The 15,839-nt window shown below is 48.2% G+C and overlaps 1 protein-coding gene across 7 annotated transcripts in view; it reads right to left on the bottom strand.

Moving 5' to 3' along the window:
- Positions 1-15,839, bottom strand: part of ACACA (acetyl-CoA carboxylase alpha) — a 182,349-nt gene that overhangs the window by 143,716 nt on the left and 22,794 nt on the right. For 4 of the 7 annotated variants that reach the window (XM_059717405.1, XM_006276473.4, XM_019493300.2 and 1 more), the window contains 3 exons: positions 14,730-14,776; positions 11,274-11,526; positions 84-216 (listed from right to left, as the gene is read on the bottom strand). In XM_059717405.1, coding sequence (XP_059573388.1) covers positions 84-216; positions 11,274-11,526; positions 14,730-14,776 — 433 coding nt within the window. Of the gene's footprint in view, positions 1-83; positions 217-5,038; positions 5,213-11,273; positions 11,527-14,729; positions 14,777-15,839 lie in introns of those variants that run through there. The other 3 variants (XM_019493301.2, XM_019493302.2, XM_014608068.3) reach the window with 2 other exon arrangements.

Here is a 15,839-nt window from a genome sequence, read left to right on the forward strand (position 1 = left end):
AACCATCGATGGCTCCCCTGAGTAACCTGCAGGGAGCATGGCAAGGACACAGCAAGCACAGTTCCAGGTAGCCAGTCACTCACCTTCTCGATGACTTTATTCCCCCCAAAACGAGTAACGAATTCGGCTGGGGAAGCCACAGTGAAATCCCTCTGCAAGTCAACTTTCTTCCGGTCTCGGCCTTGCTTTACAAGGTGCAAGCCAGACATACTGGGCCTGAGGAAAAAGGAAAGGTGACTCAGCTGAGCTCCGAGTACAGGTGGTTGTACTTAGCAGGCATCGCAGTTTGTGATTAGGCAAGTTTCCTCTAGGCAACATTCCTTGCGGTGGGTGTCGCAGCTGTTCAGTCTCTCCCAGGGGTAGCTACCCAACAGCCCTGGACTCTCACAGCTCCCAATATACTCTCAGAGGGTTGCCTGGGCTTTGCAGCAAGCCCTCAGTAATTGCCACAGATTTGGCAGCCAGGATACCTTGAGAAATTTGGGGTGCACTGTCAGGTGGAGAGGGGGTGGCAAATGGACTGAGTAGTACATATGTACATTAACCACGATGCCTCTCTGCAGAAGGGCAGAAATGATGCTGCCCTGTTACACTGCTGCTGATTCATTTATGGAAACAGAGAAGTGGCAAGAAAAGACTGATTGGGCCCAACTGTTCTACCAAGAACATCGCACACTACAGGTACAGTGTCTGTGCAGTCATGGCACACGGTCCCTAGGTGTCAATCAGAGGGACAGCCCTTTCTGTAAGTGGCCACCCAGGTGCTTTCCAAAGCAGCCAATCTAGCTCAACAGAACAACACAGCTAGCAGTTGTGTCCATCCCCCCATACCAACACTACACTTCCAAGGCAAAAGAGATTCAAAATGTTTCCAGACAGGAATAGACAAGCTCTGCCCTTCAGCTGGTTCAACAAGCCTGAATAGTGTGGACAGTCTCACGTTCAAATGAGCAATTCCCAGCTCCGCCCCAGTCAGATGGGATGATTGTGGGGAAAACCCTTTCCAGGTGCAAGTTCCCTTTCCGAGAGGTAAAGCACCCCTGGCTTCAACAGGGTGGTGCAAGGCCTGATCTGCTCAGATTTATAAGGCATTTGGAGCTCCCTGGCCAAAGAGCTGCCCACAAAAACAAAGGGTCCCTCATACATTGTGCACCTGCATCAGTACAGCCTTCCTAGGACAGCAAGGACATTTGCACCTTGTTTGAAAAGCCTAGCAACTTTATTCTCTTGGGCTTCCACATGGGAAGCCTTGATGAAGCAAGAAGTGTCTTAGCTTCTCTTTCTCCAGGTGTTCCCTTTACACATACATGCAATTGCACAACCTCACCCTTCCCTTCTAATCACACTCACATAAATTCCCTCTGGCAACAAAAGCCACTGCTTAAACAGCCATCGGGATAATGACATTCAGGGTATTTTTAGCTTCTTTTAATACACCCTAGCCACTGGACTCGAGGAAGGAAGCAGGACCTGAGGAAGAGGCTGCTGTGCACACAGCCACCAGCCAGTCCTCCACAGGATGCCAGCTCAGCGACCTCTGACCAAGTCCCACTCTCAAGCTGGTGGCATTGAGCAACTGCCCTGCCCAGACACGAGGGAAAGGGGTGGAAAAGAGGCTGGATCTTGGGAGAAAAAAAAGTTGAAGGCAGAAGGGTAAAGAGCTAAAACCAAAGCAAACCGACCACCGCTATTCAGGAGCCTCCAGTGATGAACACAGCTAGTGATTTTGGGGTACTGTGAGCAGTTCCAAGACCCAGGGCTGCCAATGGGAAACTAATTAACTAACTATGCATTTTCCAAAGCTATATTGCAACAAAGGTTTAGGTCCCCAAGGTAAGTGGCACACAGGTAAGCGGCACACAGTGCACACAAAACTTGCATGCACAGCAGCTTAAGCCAACTTGGGTAGACTCCAGACAGGTTATAAAACCAGGGGCAAGTGTGTGGCAATCTTTTCTACTGATTACAGTCAGAGTACACTTTTTATGTTAGACCAGCGTTTCTCAACCCATGGGTCACGACCCAAAAGTGGGTCGCAAGAATATATGAAAGGGTTGCGAACAATCACAGAAAAATGTGGAAAGTAACAGATTTTCTCCTTTAAAAGAGAAAAACATGGGAAGCCGTGATTTCCCCTTGCTGGCTGGCAGAGTGCAGGGGATCAGGCAGGGGATGCTATGTGCGTGCGTGCATGCGCACACATGCTCATGGCAGCCAGGCAGTGCAGAGAGCAGCTCCCCACAGATAAGTCTATGGGGCACAGGGGCACATGCCCCCCTAGATTTGTGCACCCATAGTGGACATGGGCCTGCAGCCTAGCCAGACCAGCACAGGAGGGCAAAGCAGGATGGTGAGACTCGTTGCTGGGGGGGAGCCGTGCTGCCTTTATCGCCTCCCGCTGCCACCACTTCCCTCAGGCTGCGGCTCTACTCTGGAGGGAAGGCGGGGGGCAGGCAGCACAGGAGGCCGGAACAGAGCGGCAGCAGCCAGGCCACGGTGGCAGAGTAGAGTCGTGGCCTGGCACGCACACGGCTGGCACTGGGAGGAGCTGAGGGCAGCACTGCGCTGCCCCCATTACTCCTTGCACTGCTAATGACACAGCTGGTGTGAGGGTTCTGGTGGCAGAAGCAGCAGCAAGTCTCAATGCCCTGCTCTGGGTCCTGTCTGCTGGGCCGCAGAGGCAGCTCCTGCTCATATCAGCCTGGCCAGGCTGCAGCTCTGTGCCCACTAGAGGCACCCTCCTGCCCTGATTGACACACTGAGGGGCTGGGGCCTGGGGACAGCTCATCAGGAGTGAGGGGCACCAGCAGGGCCAGGGGGGAGTAAGGAGCTGGGTGCAGGGACATGGGGCTGTGAGTTGGGAGTGCGGAGTACCGGCAAGCCAGGGGGCTGCGAGTCGAGAGTAAGAGGCCCAGTGATGAATGTCACTTGGGAGTAATGGAGGGCCACATGTTGGTATTGCTGTTAATGCTTTCCTGTTGATGTTGATTTCTGTCTTTAGAATTAAGACTGTTGAGGTGCTTTAAACTTGTAGCATGTAATAAGCGTTTTGGGACCAAAATACTTGAATATTTTCTACTTAAACCATTTACTGGGTTGGGACTGGCCATCGATGTTTACAAATGGGTCCTGGTACAAAAAAGGTTGAGAACCACTGTGCTTTGGAGAATCCATTAAAAGACAGCAGCAGAGCTCATGCCAGCTCAAACAGAAAAGCCCAATCAAGCATACAAGCTCCAAATCAACTCCAGATACAACCAACCCCAGCTGGACTAGAAAGGACTTTGGGTTAAGCTATTGCATTGGGATGTTGGAAATGAGTGTTTGGTTCTTAGCCCAGAGCCCTGAACAGCAGAACCTCCCTGTGCTTCATCCTGCTAGCCGCTAACATTGCCTCTTCGCCTCCCGCCCTTTGGGTATGTAGCTCTTCAGGCTATGAGAAGCTTTGAGGCAGGGAATGTTCTCTTCTTGAATACACAGCAGCCATAATGGGGCCCTGATGTCAGTCAAGGCTATTGTCCTACCAATAAAAATGTACACATGGTGTCTGAAATTCAAATCTTGCAGCAGTGCAAGCTGTGCCCTACCTGACAAGCTGCAAACACAGGGCCTGTCTACGCAACCTCCGAGCCTGGGGTTCCTATCAAAAAGCATCTGCCGCTCACTGGCCCTACCCAGTACATGGCAGGGTGGCCACCTTGGAGTAGGTGCACACACCCCTATGCTACTACCTTTGGACATGCTTCTTGGTCTGGGTCCCACAGTTCGTACCCAGAGTGACGTGCATGGCATGCTTCTCAGCACAGATGCAGTAGAGGCCAGCAGGTGCTGCCAGATGCCTTGCTGGTATCAGCATGTGCAGAGGAAAGCCTAGGAAGCAAAGCCACTCTTTGGATCACCTGTGCTGAGGCAGGAAGGGCTTCTGAGCCCAGGGAAGGAGACAAAAGAAGGTGCAAACCCAAGGGCAGGAAGACCGAGTGGATGAGCAAGAGAGACACTAAGGCCTGGGGTTTTCATCCCCCAGACATACAATGAACCTGGGAACCTAACTCCTCTACGGCCCTCAAAATCTCTCAGCCCGAGAGTGCAAGAAAAAAGGACAAGGGGGACAGAGGGAGAAGGTGCAAGTGGGTCTGACTCTTCACTGCTGCAAAAGAGCTCAGAGATCGGAGCCCAGCAAACAAGCTACATGACCCGTAGCCCAAAGTGCAAAGCAAACACAGCCAAGGAGTCAGGAGGCTGCTCTCGATAACATGCACTTTGCAGGGAGGCAAAGCAACAACAGGAGAAGGTACGGACTAGGGGTCCAACCCTGCAAACACTCATGCCGCGAGTGGTTCTGCTGACTTCAAGGGATTGCTCACCCAAGTAGAAGACGCTATGGGACACACACAGCTACAGGCCCAAGACGAAAACACAGAATGAACAAGAATCCTGCTTGTTTCTACCCAGTAGGTGCAGCTCAGAGCTGATTCGGTGGCAGGCAGCACACTCACAACATGGAGTCTAGCCACTAACCACAGCTCTGTACCAGACTAGGGCGGGAATAAGGAATTTTTTCTCTGGGTGAAGAAGGGCTGGCAGTGGAGGGGGAACAGAGCTTAAAGTGAATGCATTGTGAACAAAGCCGGGTTTATCCTGTGCTACAAGAGCAGCCAGCCCCACTGTACAGTTACAGTCTGAATTACTCAGCCAGGAACATGAAAAAAATCACTCCAAACACAGCTGCAGTGTTCAGTACAACAGCCTCTCGCTAGCAAATCCTTCCATGTTTAGAAGCCCACCTGAAAGTTCAGCAGAAATTCAAAGAGGATGAGTGCCCATCTTGGGTTTAGCATATTCACTTTCTTGCTATAACGCAGCCTTTTTCATAAAGACAGTGTCTCTAAGCACTTTAGCAAGGGGGTGGGAAATCACAGATGAAAAATATTCAGGATCCAGCACTGACTTTCCAAGGCAAAGTGCCCAGTACTACCAAATCCAGCAGACGGTATTCCTCATACATCCCCTTCATACCCAAGAGCTGGCCAATTCTTACCTTTGGAGCATGTGGTACCTCATCTCTTGGCTTTCCTCTGCAGAATCCTCCATGCTGGCTCCGTAGAGGCACAGGCAGGATTTTATTTTTGCCTACGACTTGTTTACAGTGGCTCCTGCTGTGCTTGCTCTTAACGTTGCAGCTGAAAATCCTGTAGGAGAAAGGTCTCAAGTGCCTCTCCGGTTCGCACGCTTTTCGGTGCAATCGGATCTGAACAGCAGCACTTCCCTGAGCATCTGGGATCTGTAACCTTTGTCCCTCCTTTCCCCCTTATCGGGCTCAGTTACTCTCTCCCTGTGGCATGCGGTGTGTACACAGAGATGGAGGAGTAGCACTGCCTGAGCTGCATTCGAGAAAAAAGAGCTGATCAGGGAGGAGTGAGCCTCAGGTTATGTAATTGGATTTAAGAGAGAGCATCGCTGGTGCAGCTTCCATGCTGTAAAGTAGACTTGCACAGCAATGGCCATCCCTACAGGGGGTCACCCGAGAAGAAGGGATTCCACACACCTTGTCCCAACTGTCAGGACAGCATCCATGTGTTCAGAGCCTGTGCCGCAGATGGCAGCTGGGGCTAGCTGATGGCACTTGCTTAGTAGCCACATGGGTATATCAAAGGTGAACAGCAGGGACGTTTCTTTTTGGGTCAATAATCCTAGAGAATTAAATCCTGATCCAGTAGCAAATAAAGTCCCCATGTTGGGTGGGGACATGACAAAGAATCAGTCCGTGGATGAGTTGAGGAGAATGAGAACCCCCTGCCACATAGTGAATGCTAAGAGTGATTCGGCCAAGACCTCAGATGGCCCAATGCATTAGTCTGGACCCCACTTCAGTTCCATCCCCTGCTTCTGATGATCAACATGACCCATGGCAAGTCATTTCAGCTGTCTGTGCCTCAGCTCTCTGTCTAGAAAATGGGGCTAACAGCACTTGCATTTGCTGTGAGGATAAAAACAGACTGTGGCAGAGGCTGTATAAGTAACTAGGACAGAAAAGCAATGTGAGTGCCAAGCATACACTCAAAAAGGAACTGAGGATTTTGGAAGAAAAAGGGCAAAAGGGAAAGTAAGTGAAGCTGGAATGAAACATGGAGTACACATTTATACTTCAACCAGAGTGAGACAGACATGGGACTCCACTTCCCAATCTCACAAAGTTCAGTGCTTCTCTGACTTGGGACTATTCCCTGTTATCACAAGGATCTGAACTGGTACAGCACTAATGCCAGTGCACAGAGGTTGTGAGAGCTCGAGTGACAGCTGAGGAACTGGAGCACAATCCAAGGATCCTTCTGCTAGGAAGCAAGAACCCACAGAGGCAAGTTGAGTTATGTAGCTTTTAGGGCAAGAGGAAAAAGCCTGGATCAGTGAGGAGAAAGGGCAATAGGGTGAGCTGCCAGAAGGAGAGGCAAAAGAGATGCCTTTCTGATAAAATCCAGGCAAACAGTAAAAACATAAGAAAATTGTACCCAAGAAAGCTAAGAGAAAAGCCAAGGGGGACAGTGACACCCTGTGGCAGCAGAGAAGGAAGTGAAGTACAGCAGCTGCAGGGACAGCGATCTGTCCTTCAAGAGACACTGGATGGGCTTAAGCTAGCCAACCGGACCGAGGTTTCATATTCTCATCCCCCACCCCTGCAATTCAAGGCATCCAGGCTGGGAGCTCTGATTTGGCCCCTTGTACAAAAGCCACAAAATACAGGCCCCATTCTGAGTCTGTACAGTCCCTCCCTACACCCCAAAACTCAGGGACGGGAGTACAGATGCTGACAGCGGGGGACCAGGAAGAAGGTTCAGTCTCTTCTTTACAAAATAGAGTCAGGAGTGGCTGCTTTTCCATCTGTGGTCAGATTCTCTCAGGTGGTGGGCGTCACTTGTGTGGTCTCTAGAGGCCAGCTCGCTCCACTCCTCTTCCATCTGAAGCATTCACTTGGAAGCTGCTCTATGCCAGATCACACCTTGCTGGGGTGAGGAGCAAAAGACGCCAGGCGCATAGGTGGCTCAGCCTTCTACCTTCCGGACGGGCAGGTACAACTTTGGAACTGCTCCAGGTGTACCAGGAATTAGGAAAGCAATTGAAATGTTTCCTGCATGCTGAGAAGTAGGTAGCCATGTCAGGCTGAAGACAGGAAGGAAGCAGGGCAGGGTGGCACCTTGGAGACTAATTGGTTCAGAGAAGCATGAGCTTTTGAACAACTTCTCTATAAGGTGCTATCTGGGTGGCACCAGACTGATCACTAAGTGCTAAGATGCTGCCAGACTGATCCCTTCCTGGCTGTAAGTAAAACAACTGGTCCAGTCATCCAGCCACTAAATGCCTTGCTTCAGCTGTCGGCCTTTGCTTAATCTCGCTGGCTGAGCACCGGAGAATGTTGGAGGCAAATTCAAACCGCAAAGCACACCAGATCTAGAACTGGTCAGGAAAAAAAAAAAAAGATGAGTTTCCTTTCATGGGCATTTATCCGTCCACTGACACCAAGGAAATGTTGTGATTTCAATGCATTTCCTGCATCAACCTGGCTCTTCTGCAGCCTGTGGGGTATCTGGGCTTCCAATATCTGCAACTCTTCAGGAACCCAGCAGGCAAGAATGCCTCAGAGTCAGGGCCCAACTTTCAAGCTTGGGAGCTAGCATTCCCAGTGTTTCCTGGGTCCATGCTACCTTTCAAGTCCAGAAACATTTTAAAGGGGAGGGGATTTGACATTTAATCCCAACTTGAGCTGAAAACGCCCTCTAAATATTCACAGAACCGTGACTTGGGTTCCCAGCCAGCTCTGATCCAAACATCTTCCAAATGTTTGAGTTTCCCTTCACTGACACCACCCACAGCCCCCCAGTCCAAACACAACCAGGCTCTGAATGTCACAGCCATGGAAAAACATATTCTGGCTCCTGAGCTTGACTTTAAAGAATCAGCTACAACCCAGGCTACGAACGTTAATCATGCCTGCTACCAGCTGAATTCACTGTCACCAGACAGATGCACATGATCTGCTGCAACGCCCCCACAAGATGCAATCTGCACAGAGATGGTGCCATTCTGACACTGGAGTCTCTAACACATACCCACATTCTGCAAATGCTATTTTTCTTAAACACATCACACACAGCCTCTGTACCTGGAGCCCAAATGACGCTGAACACAAGAAAGCCACCCCCCTCTGTGAGCCCAGGCCCACAGTCAGACAAAAAGACAAATCTTTTCCAGGTTTTTAACACCCAGGAGCATTCATTTACGGCACATACCTGACACACATTGCAGCTAGAAGCCCGCATCGATCCCAGCACTGTAACATGCCAAGTGCTATCAGTGACGTAACAGCTGATTCCAAAGGCAGCGATGCATTAGCTGGCTTGCTAGCAATGCTGTCTTAAGGAGAATGCAGCACCCACACAAATCTTACACCCCCTCTGAAAGGATTCTTTTGCACACAAGACCTCCAAAAGATGCAGCTGCAGCTTTGATCACCACGTCAGGATTTGGGGTGGTTTTTTTTCCTTACATGTCCTGATTTAGAAATGTAGCTGATCGGGGTGGGCACATTTAAGCTCAGCTGAAACAGGCATATGACCTGCTTCAGTTTTAGAACTGCCATTGCAACCTATTTAACTGAGACAGAGAGAGAAAGAGTATATACATGTGCAGTAGAGCAAATGAAGCAGGATTATGCAGCTATTTTAGATGGGAAGGAAACGGCTGAATGTAGTTTAGGTAAGAAGGAGAGCAGGAGAGGACCAGCTGTGCATACACCAAGCCCCATCTATCTCCCCACCTGGTCGTGAACACAGAATTGGATTTTCTCTCATCGTCTAGGAACAGAGACTAACGACTTTCAGATCATGAAGGTGATAGGTGGGATAGCACAGACACACAATCTATACACTGAAATCCAGTAATGTGAGTTGGTCACCTGAGAGGTTTTTCTGCAGTAAAGCCAGCTGCCCTCAGCCTACGGTACAAATTTCCTTGACTGAGAATCAAACCATAGTTTCCCATGTGGCTCCATGCAATTACAGACTGAGAGAACTTTTGAGTTTTCCCAGGCCATGGCATCCCTTGAGGCTAAGAGGGGACACAGTTTGCTTTCAAACCTCCAGTGACCATTGCACTGAACTCTCTGCATTAGCTATGCCCCAGTAAAAAGGGCTACACTTAAGAGGTTACTTAGTGGCCTCAGTCCCACTGCTTAGCACTGCCACTGATTCACCGAAGGACCACAGGAAAGTCGCTTAGTTTTCTTTGCCTCAGTTTCCACATCTCTACATGCAGCAACATTTTGAGCTCCTCAGACAACTAGTTGCATCATGGCAGACTGGTACTGTTTGTCCTGCCTTATCTAAAAACATTATGCCATGCTGTGACCTTTGTTGTGTTGGGTTTTTTTTAAATTTGACATAGCAAATTTTCCAACAGGACTGAAAGTCATTCTATCTCAAAAGCCAGCATTAAAGCAAGCACGTTATGAACTGTGTACCAATTATGTAAGGGCTCTGGTGCCAGCTGATGTCACAGGAGTTACAGGCAAGTCCTGATGTGCTTCCATTCTTCTCATCTTTCCATGGCTCCTTGGCACTTTAATGGGAAAGCATCGCTCAGCCGATAACAAGGCATAAAGTCCTATGGCCTGTTGCATGATGCAGATATGTGGTAAGAAAGGGGCTCTGTTTCAAAAAGCTTTGTTGCCACTATCTTTTCAGAAACAACCCTAAAAGCTGGCTGGGACTGGGCAGCTGAGAGAGCAAGCCAAGAATTCCTTACACCACAGAGGCAAGAACAAAAACAGGCAAAAAATGCTGAAAGGTCTGCAAGGCAGACTGAGATGCACAGATCCATGCATCACAAGCACCACACCATCACTTCATCCAAACAGATCAAACTGCAACATCTCTCAAAACGCTGTAACACTCTGACAACATCTTGTTTTCCAAGGAAATGTTAACATCCTGGAGGAACCCCTACAGAACACATAACTGGGTCCATTTTATTTAAGGTAGGGATGGCAGATGGAACAGCTCTTCTATTAAACAAACACTTGCAAGCAGCAGCCACATTAAGTATCAAACCTGTGGATTGCTGCTCTTTTAAATCAGAATCAAAGGTCTGCTCATCCTATATAAAAACATTCACAACAACCAAAAAGAAATATCAGCAAGATCCCCTCTCATTCAAAACTGTGGGCATTTCCTTGGAGACATTTTGCCTAGAAGCACCCAAAACATAAAACTCCATATGACTGGAATAGCAAGTAATGGCATTGAGCCCAACAGAGGCACAATTCAAAAAAAAATCTAGGAAGTGTACTAACCACCCCCATCCAAAAGTCAAACACACTTGACTTTAGGATACTCATCAAAGGACACCTCAAGGTTGCAGAAGTCTGGACAAAGGAGTGAGAAGAAAGAAAGCCCATCATTCCTATTAAATATATACAGCTAAGGTTTTCAAAACAGTCCAAATGATTTAGACGCACATCTTCCATTTAGATCCACAAGAGCTATGCATCTAAGTCACCTGAACCATTTTGCAAAGCTCAGCCACAGATGTCCATGACTTACTGAGAGCTGTGAAGGTGGGACCACTCAGTCTGTTAATATGCATTGCATTTTGTAACAGAACACTGGCAAATATGCTAACCACTGTACAAATACCTGGCACAGGACCCAGTTAAAAAGAGGAGGGTAACTTGGTTTCAACTTGCAGGGCATGCCTTCGAACAATGAACTGCATAGCCAAATAGTATAGCTGGATTTTGAAAAGAAGGGGTTGTGTAATGCCAGAACAAGCAATACCCTTACACACCTCTGTAAGTCAAGCCTAGGCTTCTCAAATCAAGTGTCACAACATTTGCCAATGAGGCAAAACACTTATTCAAGGCCAGGTGCATGACTGCCTTCACCCAAAGTACGGGCTGATATCATTCACCAGACCTTGATAGCAAGGAATTGAGAGCACATATGGCATCTCCTATATTTTTGGCATTAGATATCACTCATGTCTTGTACGATCCCTCCCACAATACATCAAGGAACTTAATCTTGCTCAACTGAATCCCAACCTTGAGGCTTTTCCTCCAATGACAACAGAATATAGTGCCTCTGCATTCATTCATCCATCCTACTCGAGCTCAGTCCAGCCAAGAGCTTTACACATTTCAACACTGGAAGTTCTTCTAGGACTAAAAGCAAGAAAAGGAGAAAAGCCTGAAGAGTCAGTTCAAATGGTATGTTTAGCCATACCTCATGTGACTTGCTAGGCCTTCTTGAATGTTAGGTAGTCCCAGGTCTGAAAAGGACTCTGAACAGACAGACACGGGAGACAGAGAACTCTCTTTCTCCTCCAGCAGATCAAGCTTCACCAAGGAACTAGTCTCATCTTCTGAGTTATCCTCAGACACAGAGCCAATGATGAAGCGGGAATGAGCGCTCAGCTCCAGGTGCTTTGCAGGCAGGGAGGAGTCCTCCATACTATCTCCGAAGTGGACTCTCAGCACTAGAGAAGACAAAAAACAGGGAACTCAAGGTAGAGTTAGCTATTGTAGACGACAAGAAAGCCTTCAAGATCATGCACAGGAACGCTACATGAGGGCCAGACATCCTGTTGAAATAGCATTTCTGGCATTGGTAGAGGGTCAGGATCCAAAGTAGGTACTTGTGTCACTTCAGTGGCTTGTCTGTTTGCACAAGTATTGAATCAAAGTATTGGTCATTCTGACCTGTTGCAAAAGCAGCTGGCTTGGACATAGCTGTAACAAAGACCACTGCGGGTATCTACGACTAGTTTTGGTCATAAAACACATGGCTAGAAATCCAGTATGGATTTTTTAACATTTAAACTTTGGTCATTCTTGCAGACTCAGCAACTAGAGACCCCTGTGCCAAGGACTGCACAAACACAGAATTAATGTTTACATTTTAAAACTCAGTATATTTTACAGATGGATGATGTCAATGAGCTGATTTGAGTATGGTAACAAATATAAGACACAGCTAGGTAGCCTTCTGGACACCAAACTGCAGCCCAATTCACAGGGAAACTAGGCTGGTTTATAAAATATACCATTGGAAAAAATGTTTGTTATTTCTAAAAATAAACCCCAAGAAAGGTCAATTTTTAGTTTATTTTTGGGTGGCATTTTGATCCAATCCAGGAGCGGGCAATTATTGGGGCCCGGGGGCTACACAGGGAATTTTGATGACTTGTCACAGGCCAGGTCAGCACCCCATGCAACAATACACCAAAACTCCTTATGAGGGATGGGGCTGCAGGCAGGCAGGGAGCAGTGTTTGGAAGCAGAACGGGCAGGCAAGGTCAGAATCACAGGATCACAAGGCAGTGATAGCGTGGGGCTGGGGTCTGGGGCAAAGCTGTGATCTGCTGCCCCCACATCCCTGTGACAGGCACAAGTTCTGTGAGCAGGGGCATGCAGGGAGCGGATTGCAGCTCTACCCAGCGTGTAGGGCTCCAGCTCCAGGCCACCTTCACCCACTCTGCCCTCCTACAGGTGGCTGCTCATTACACCGGGTGAGCGGGGGGAAGGCAGCCAGAAGCTGGAACCAGAGCTCCGCACATGGGGGCAGGAGCTGCCCAGGAACAGCCCTGCTAGAACCTGTGCGCACTGGCCAGGGCCAGCGCATGCAGACAGCAGCAGGGCTCAGCCCCACACAGAGCGCACAGGAGCAGCCACGGGCCAGATCCAATGAATTGGCAGGTGCCCCTTGGGGGCCAAATCCGATCAGTTGGCGAGCCAGTTCCACCCGCAGGCCATATTTTGCCCAACCCTGATCTAATACTTCCCGTTCAGCATTTGTAACCCAAACCTTGCAGCTCTGTCCTAAACTAGGGAGAAAATTTGAAAAACGGCCTCTCGGGCAAAGCAAAACGAACCCCAGAGTGAAAATAAGAAGCTAGATCAGTGAAAGTAAACTGAATTGTTAATATTTTTTAACATTAATTATCTCAGCCAGAGCACAGAGATGAAGGAGGATTTTCTACAAATGTGATAATTCAAAGTGGTTGCTTCCTTCTAAGAAGAAGCTGGAAAGCATTAAAAATATAACTACCAAGAAGACAAAGTCAACAATAACATTTTACAACAAGAAACTTGTTTTGCAAATAGGGAATTTCAGGCATCAGAAACAGTGATCAATGCAGAATCAGAAAGCATTATGTTTCCGAAATCAATTCAGTGTTAAGGCAAAAAGTCTCGATACCTGAAAAACCACGATTCATTTCATGCACTTTGAAAGGGAAAAAAATCAAGTTTTTGTCTCCTTGAAAGTGATGCATGCATAGCTCAAGGACAGCCTCAGCAGCAGCGGTTCCCAATTCTCCCAGAGACTGCCAGATCCTCTGCCTTAACCTGCAGGAACCAAGTCCTGGGAAGTACTCTATTCCCTAGGGCCTGTTCAGATCTGAATTCCACCTTTCTCCACCCCAGAAACCACATGTCAAACAGGGAGACACAAAGAGGCACTGCAACATGTTAAGGAAAACACTGAAGATGTCCAAACCTTCCAGCATTTGTGTTTCCTTTCCCCGGTTAGTAACCTTTACAATAGAATAGTATCTACTAAAGAGGTGGGCAAAACGGTAGATGCGGCAGCGGCTGGACTCCATTTCCCAGCAGCACCTCCCATGTCGGTAACAATGTGGGCTGGAGCCAGGGCAGAGCTGTGATCCGCTGCCTGCACACCCTGGGCAAAGGCGTGCAGGCAGCAGATCATGGCTCTACCCTGGCTCTGAACCATGTTGTCACCACCACAAAATCCCAGCCCCAGCCCAGCTCCCTGCCCAGTCATGCGTCCTGACAGCACTGCTCAGGCCAGTCTCCCTGGAAACCCTGGTCCAGCACTGTCACAGCCCCACCGCTCCTGAGGTCTCTATGGAAATCAGCCACAGCGACACGGGCAGGGGCTGCTGGGAAATGAAGTCTGCTGTGGGCCTAATCTGGCCCATGGGCCACGCTTTGCCCATCCCTGGTCTAATGCATGCCGCAAAGCTGAAAAAGAGTATTTGTGAAGTGGCACAGGAACAGCAGGGTGCAAGCAACAGCCCAAATTCTGTAATCAGGCAGACTCTCTGAACTTCTGCTAAATCATGGAAGTCACCAGCATGCAGAACCTTGCAGTGTTATGCCCAGGAAAGAAGTGGTAAAAACAACATGCACGCGTAGGAAGGGACCTTCAGAAAAAAACGGCTCAACCCAATACAGAGCAATCAGTCAGGTAACATTAACTACATTCTAACACAAGGCAATCAACCAGCAGCTGATTCCCCACAAGTTTGCTAAGATTCCAGGAAGAATACTACGGTGTGGATTAAAGCTGGCCTTGCATGGCAGCTCATCCCCTGGAGACTACAGATCCTGAGCAGGTAAGACTCCATTTTCTCCCAAGTAGCCACCACGGGCTCGTATGACTGCATGAGAGACGAGTAATATCAAAAGCCATACAGTGGAATACTGTAGACAGAATTAGGCTTTTATAGTTTGACTATATTTGACCATGAAACAACATTTCTATTCTTGAAGAAGCCTGATTTGTTTTTTGGGGGGAAAGGGAGGCAGGGGAAGAGGGAAGGGGACACCCTGGCTCAAGTCCCAACCCTGATTGAATTTGATTCATTCATATGAAGTCAACATAGAGCTGCAGCCCAAAATAGTAGAGAAGTAGGAATGATTAACAACAACTGACCTCTTGTGATCCTTGCAATCTGAGCTGATATCCACCTCCAAAACGAACTGGCAAAGAAGAGACAAACAGTGACAGTAATTATAGCAGTTGAGACATGGGCCTCCTGTAACCTGAGGGTTTCCTAGGTGCACAAGTGAGTGGGACGCTCTTCTGCATCAATTTGTCTAATCTCAGCGGTGCCACGAAGGACTTGTCAGAGAGTACAAGAACCCACAAATCACATTCAGCACTGCTGGCCTGTGCTTTAACCATGAGAACGTGCCACTCCTATTAGTCAGTCTCCAGGCAATACCCTGCAAGGCCTCTGGAACAACTTTCTAAGAAATCTTTTAATGTACCCAGTGTACATTTTGTTAGTACAATTTTTTCTCCATTTTAAAAAAAGGGGGCTTTAAAGCCAAGAAGCATTAAAAAGTACTCACAGTGACGACAGGTATCTGGAGAGCTTCTCTCACAGCGTACCAATACCTCCTGATTCTGTCCTGTTGCATGTCCTAGAATACCCACCTGAAGACTCCCACACAACCCTCCCAACGCACCTCTACTTCATCCTATAGAAATGACTTATCCACCCATGGATATCCCATGGCTGAGTTGAGCTATATATCAATCCTGCCATGTGGCACTTCTGCCTATGCTGGGCCCAAGCTTAAGTGTACGCATGGAAGGGAATCAAGGTACATGCACAGAAGGGACAGCAAAACTCATTCTCAGTTGCGATCTCAAAAATCGGAAAGGCCCATGTATCTCAGAAGATGACCATGTACCTCCCCATCCAAAGAGTAACAAATATGCCCTGATACCATAATAAGCATATTAGCTATCCCAACAGATTGAGTGACTTCCTTTGGGAAGGCCCACCTTGCACTCAGCCTGAATGCATTCTGTTCCTTTAACTCAGAAGGTATTGCACTTTCAAATCCTGTAGTCCATGACCTTCCAAGAAAGACATGAGCTTCACTTAAGATGAAACATACAACTTAGTAAGGTAGCTTCAATAAAATCAAATGGCTCAACAGCCAAGAAATACAATGTTACACTTGAAGAAGAAAGCTGGGAAGAAATGCAGGGAGTGGACTGGTTCAGTAGCCTAAGCTCAGACATATTGCC

The sequence above is a fragment of the Alligator mississippiensis genome, chromosome 14 (genome assembly GCF_030867095.1).
Source record: "Alligator mississippiensis isolate rAllMis1 chromosome 14, rAllMis1, whole genome shotgun sequence".
NCBI classification, from domain to species: Eukaryota; Metazoa; Chordata; order Crocodylia; family Alligatoridae; genus Alligator; species Alligator mississippiensis.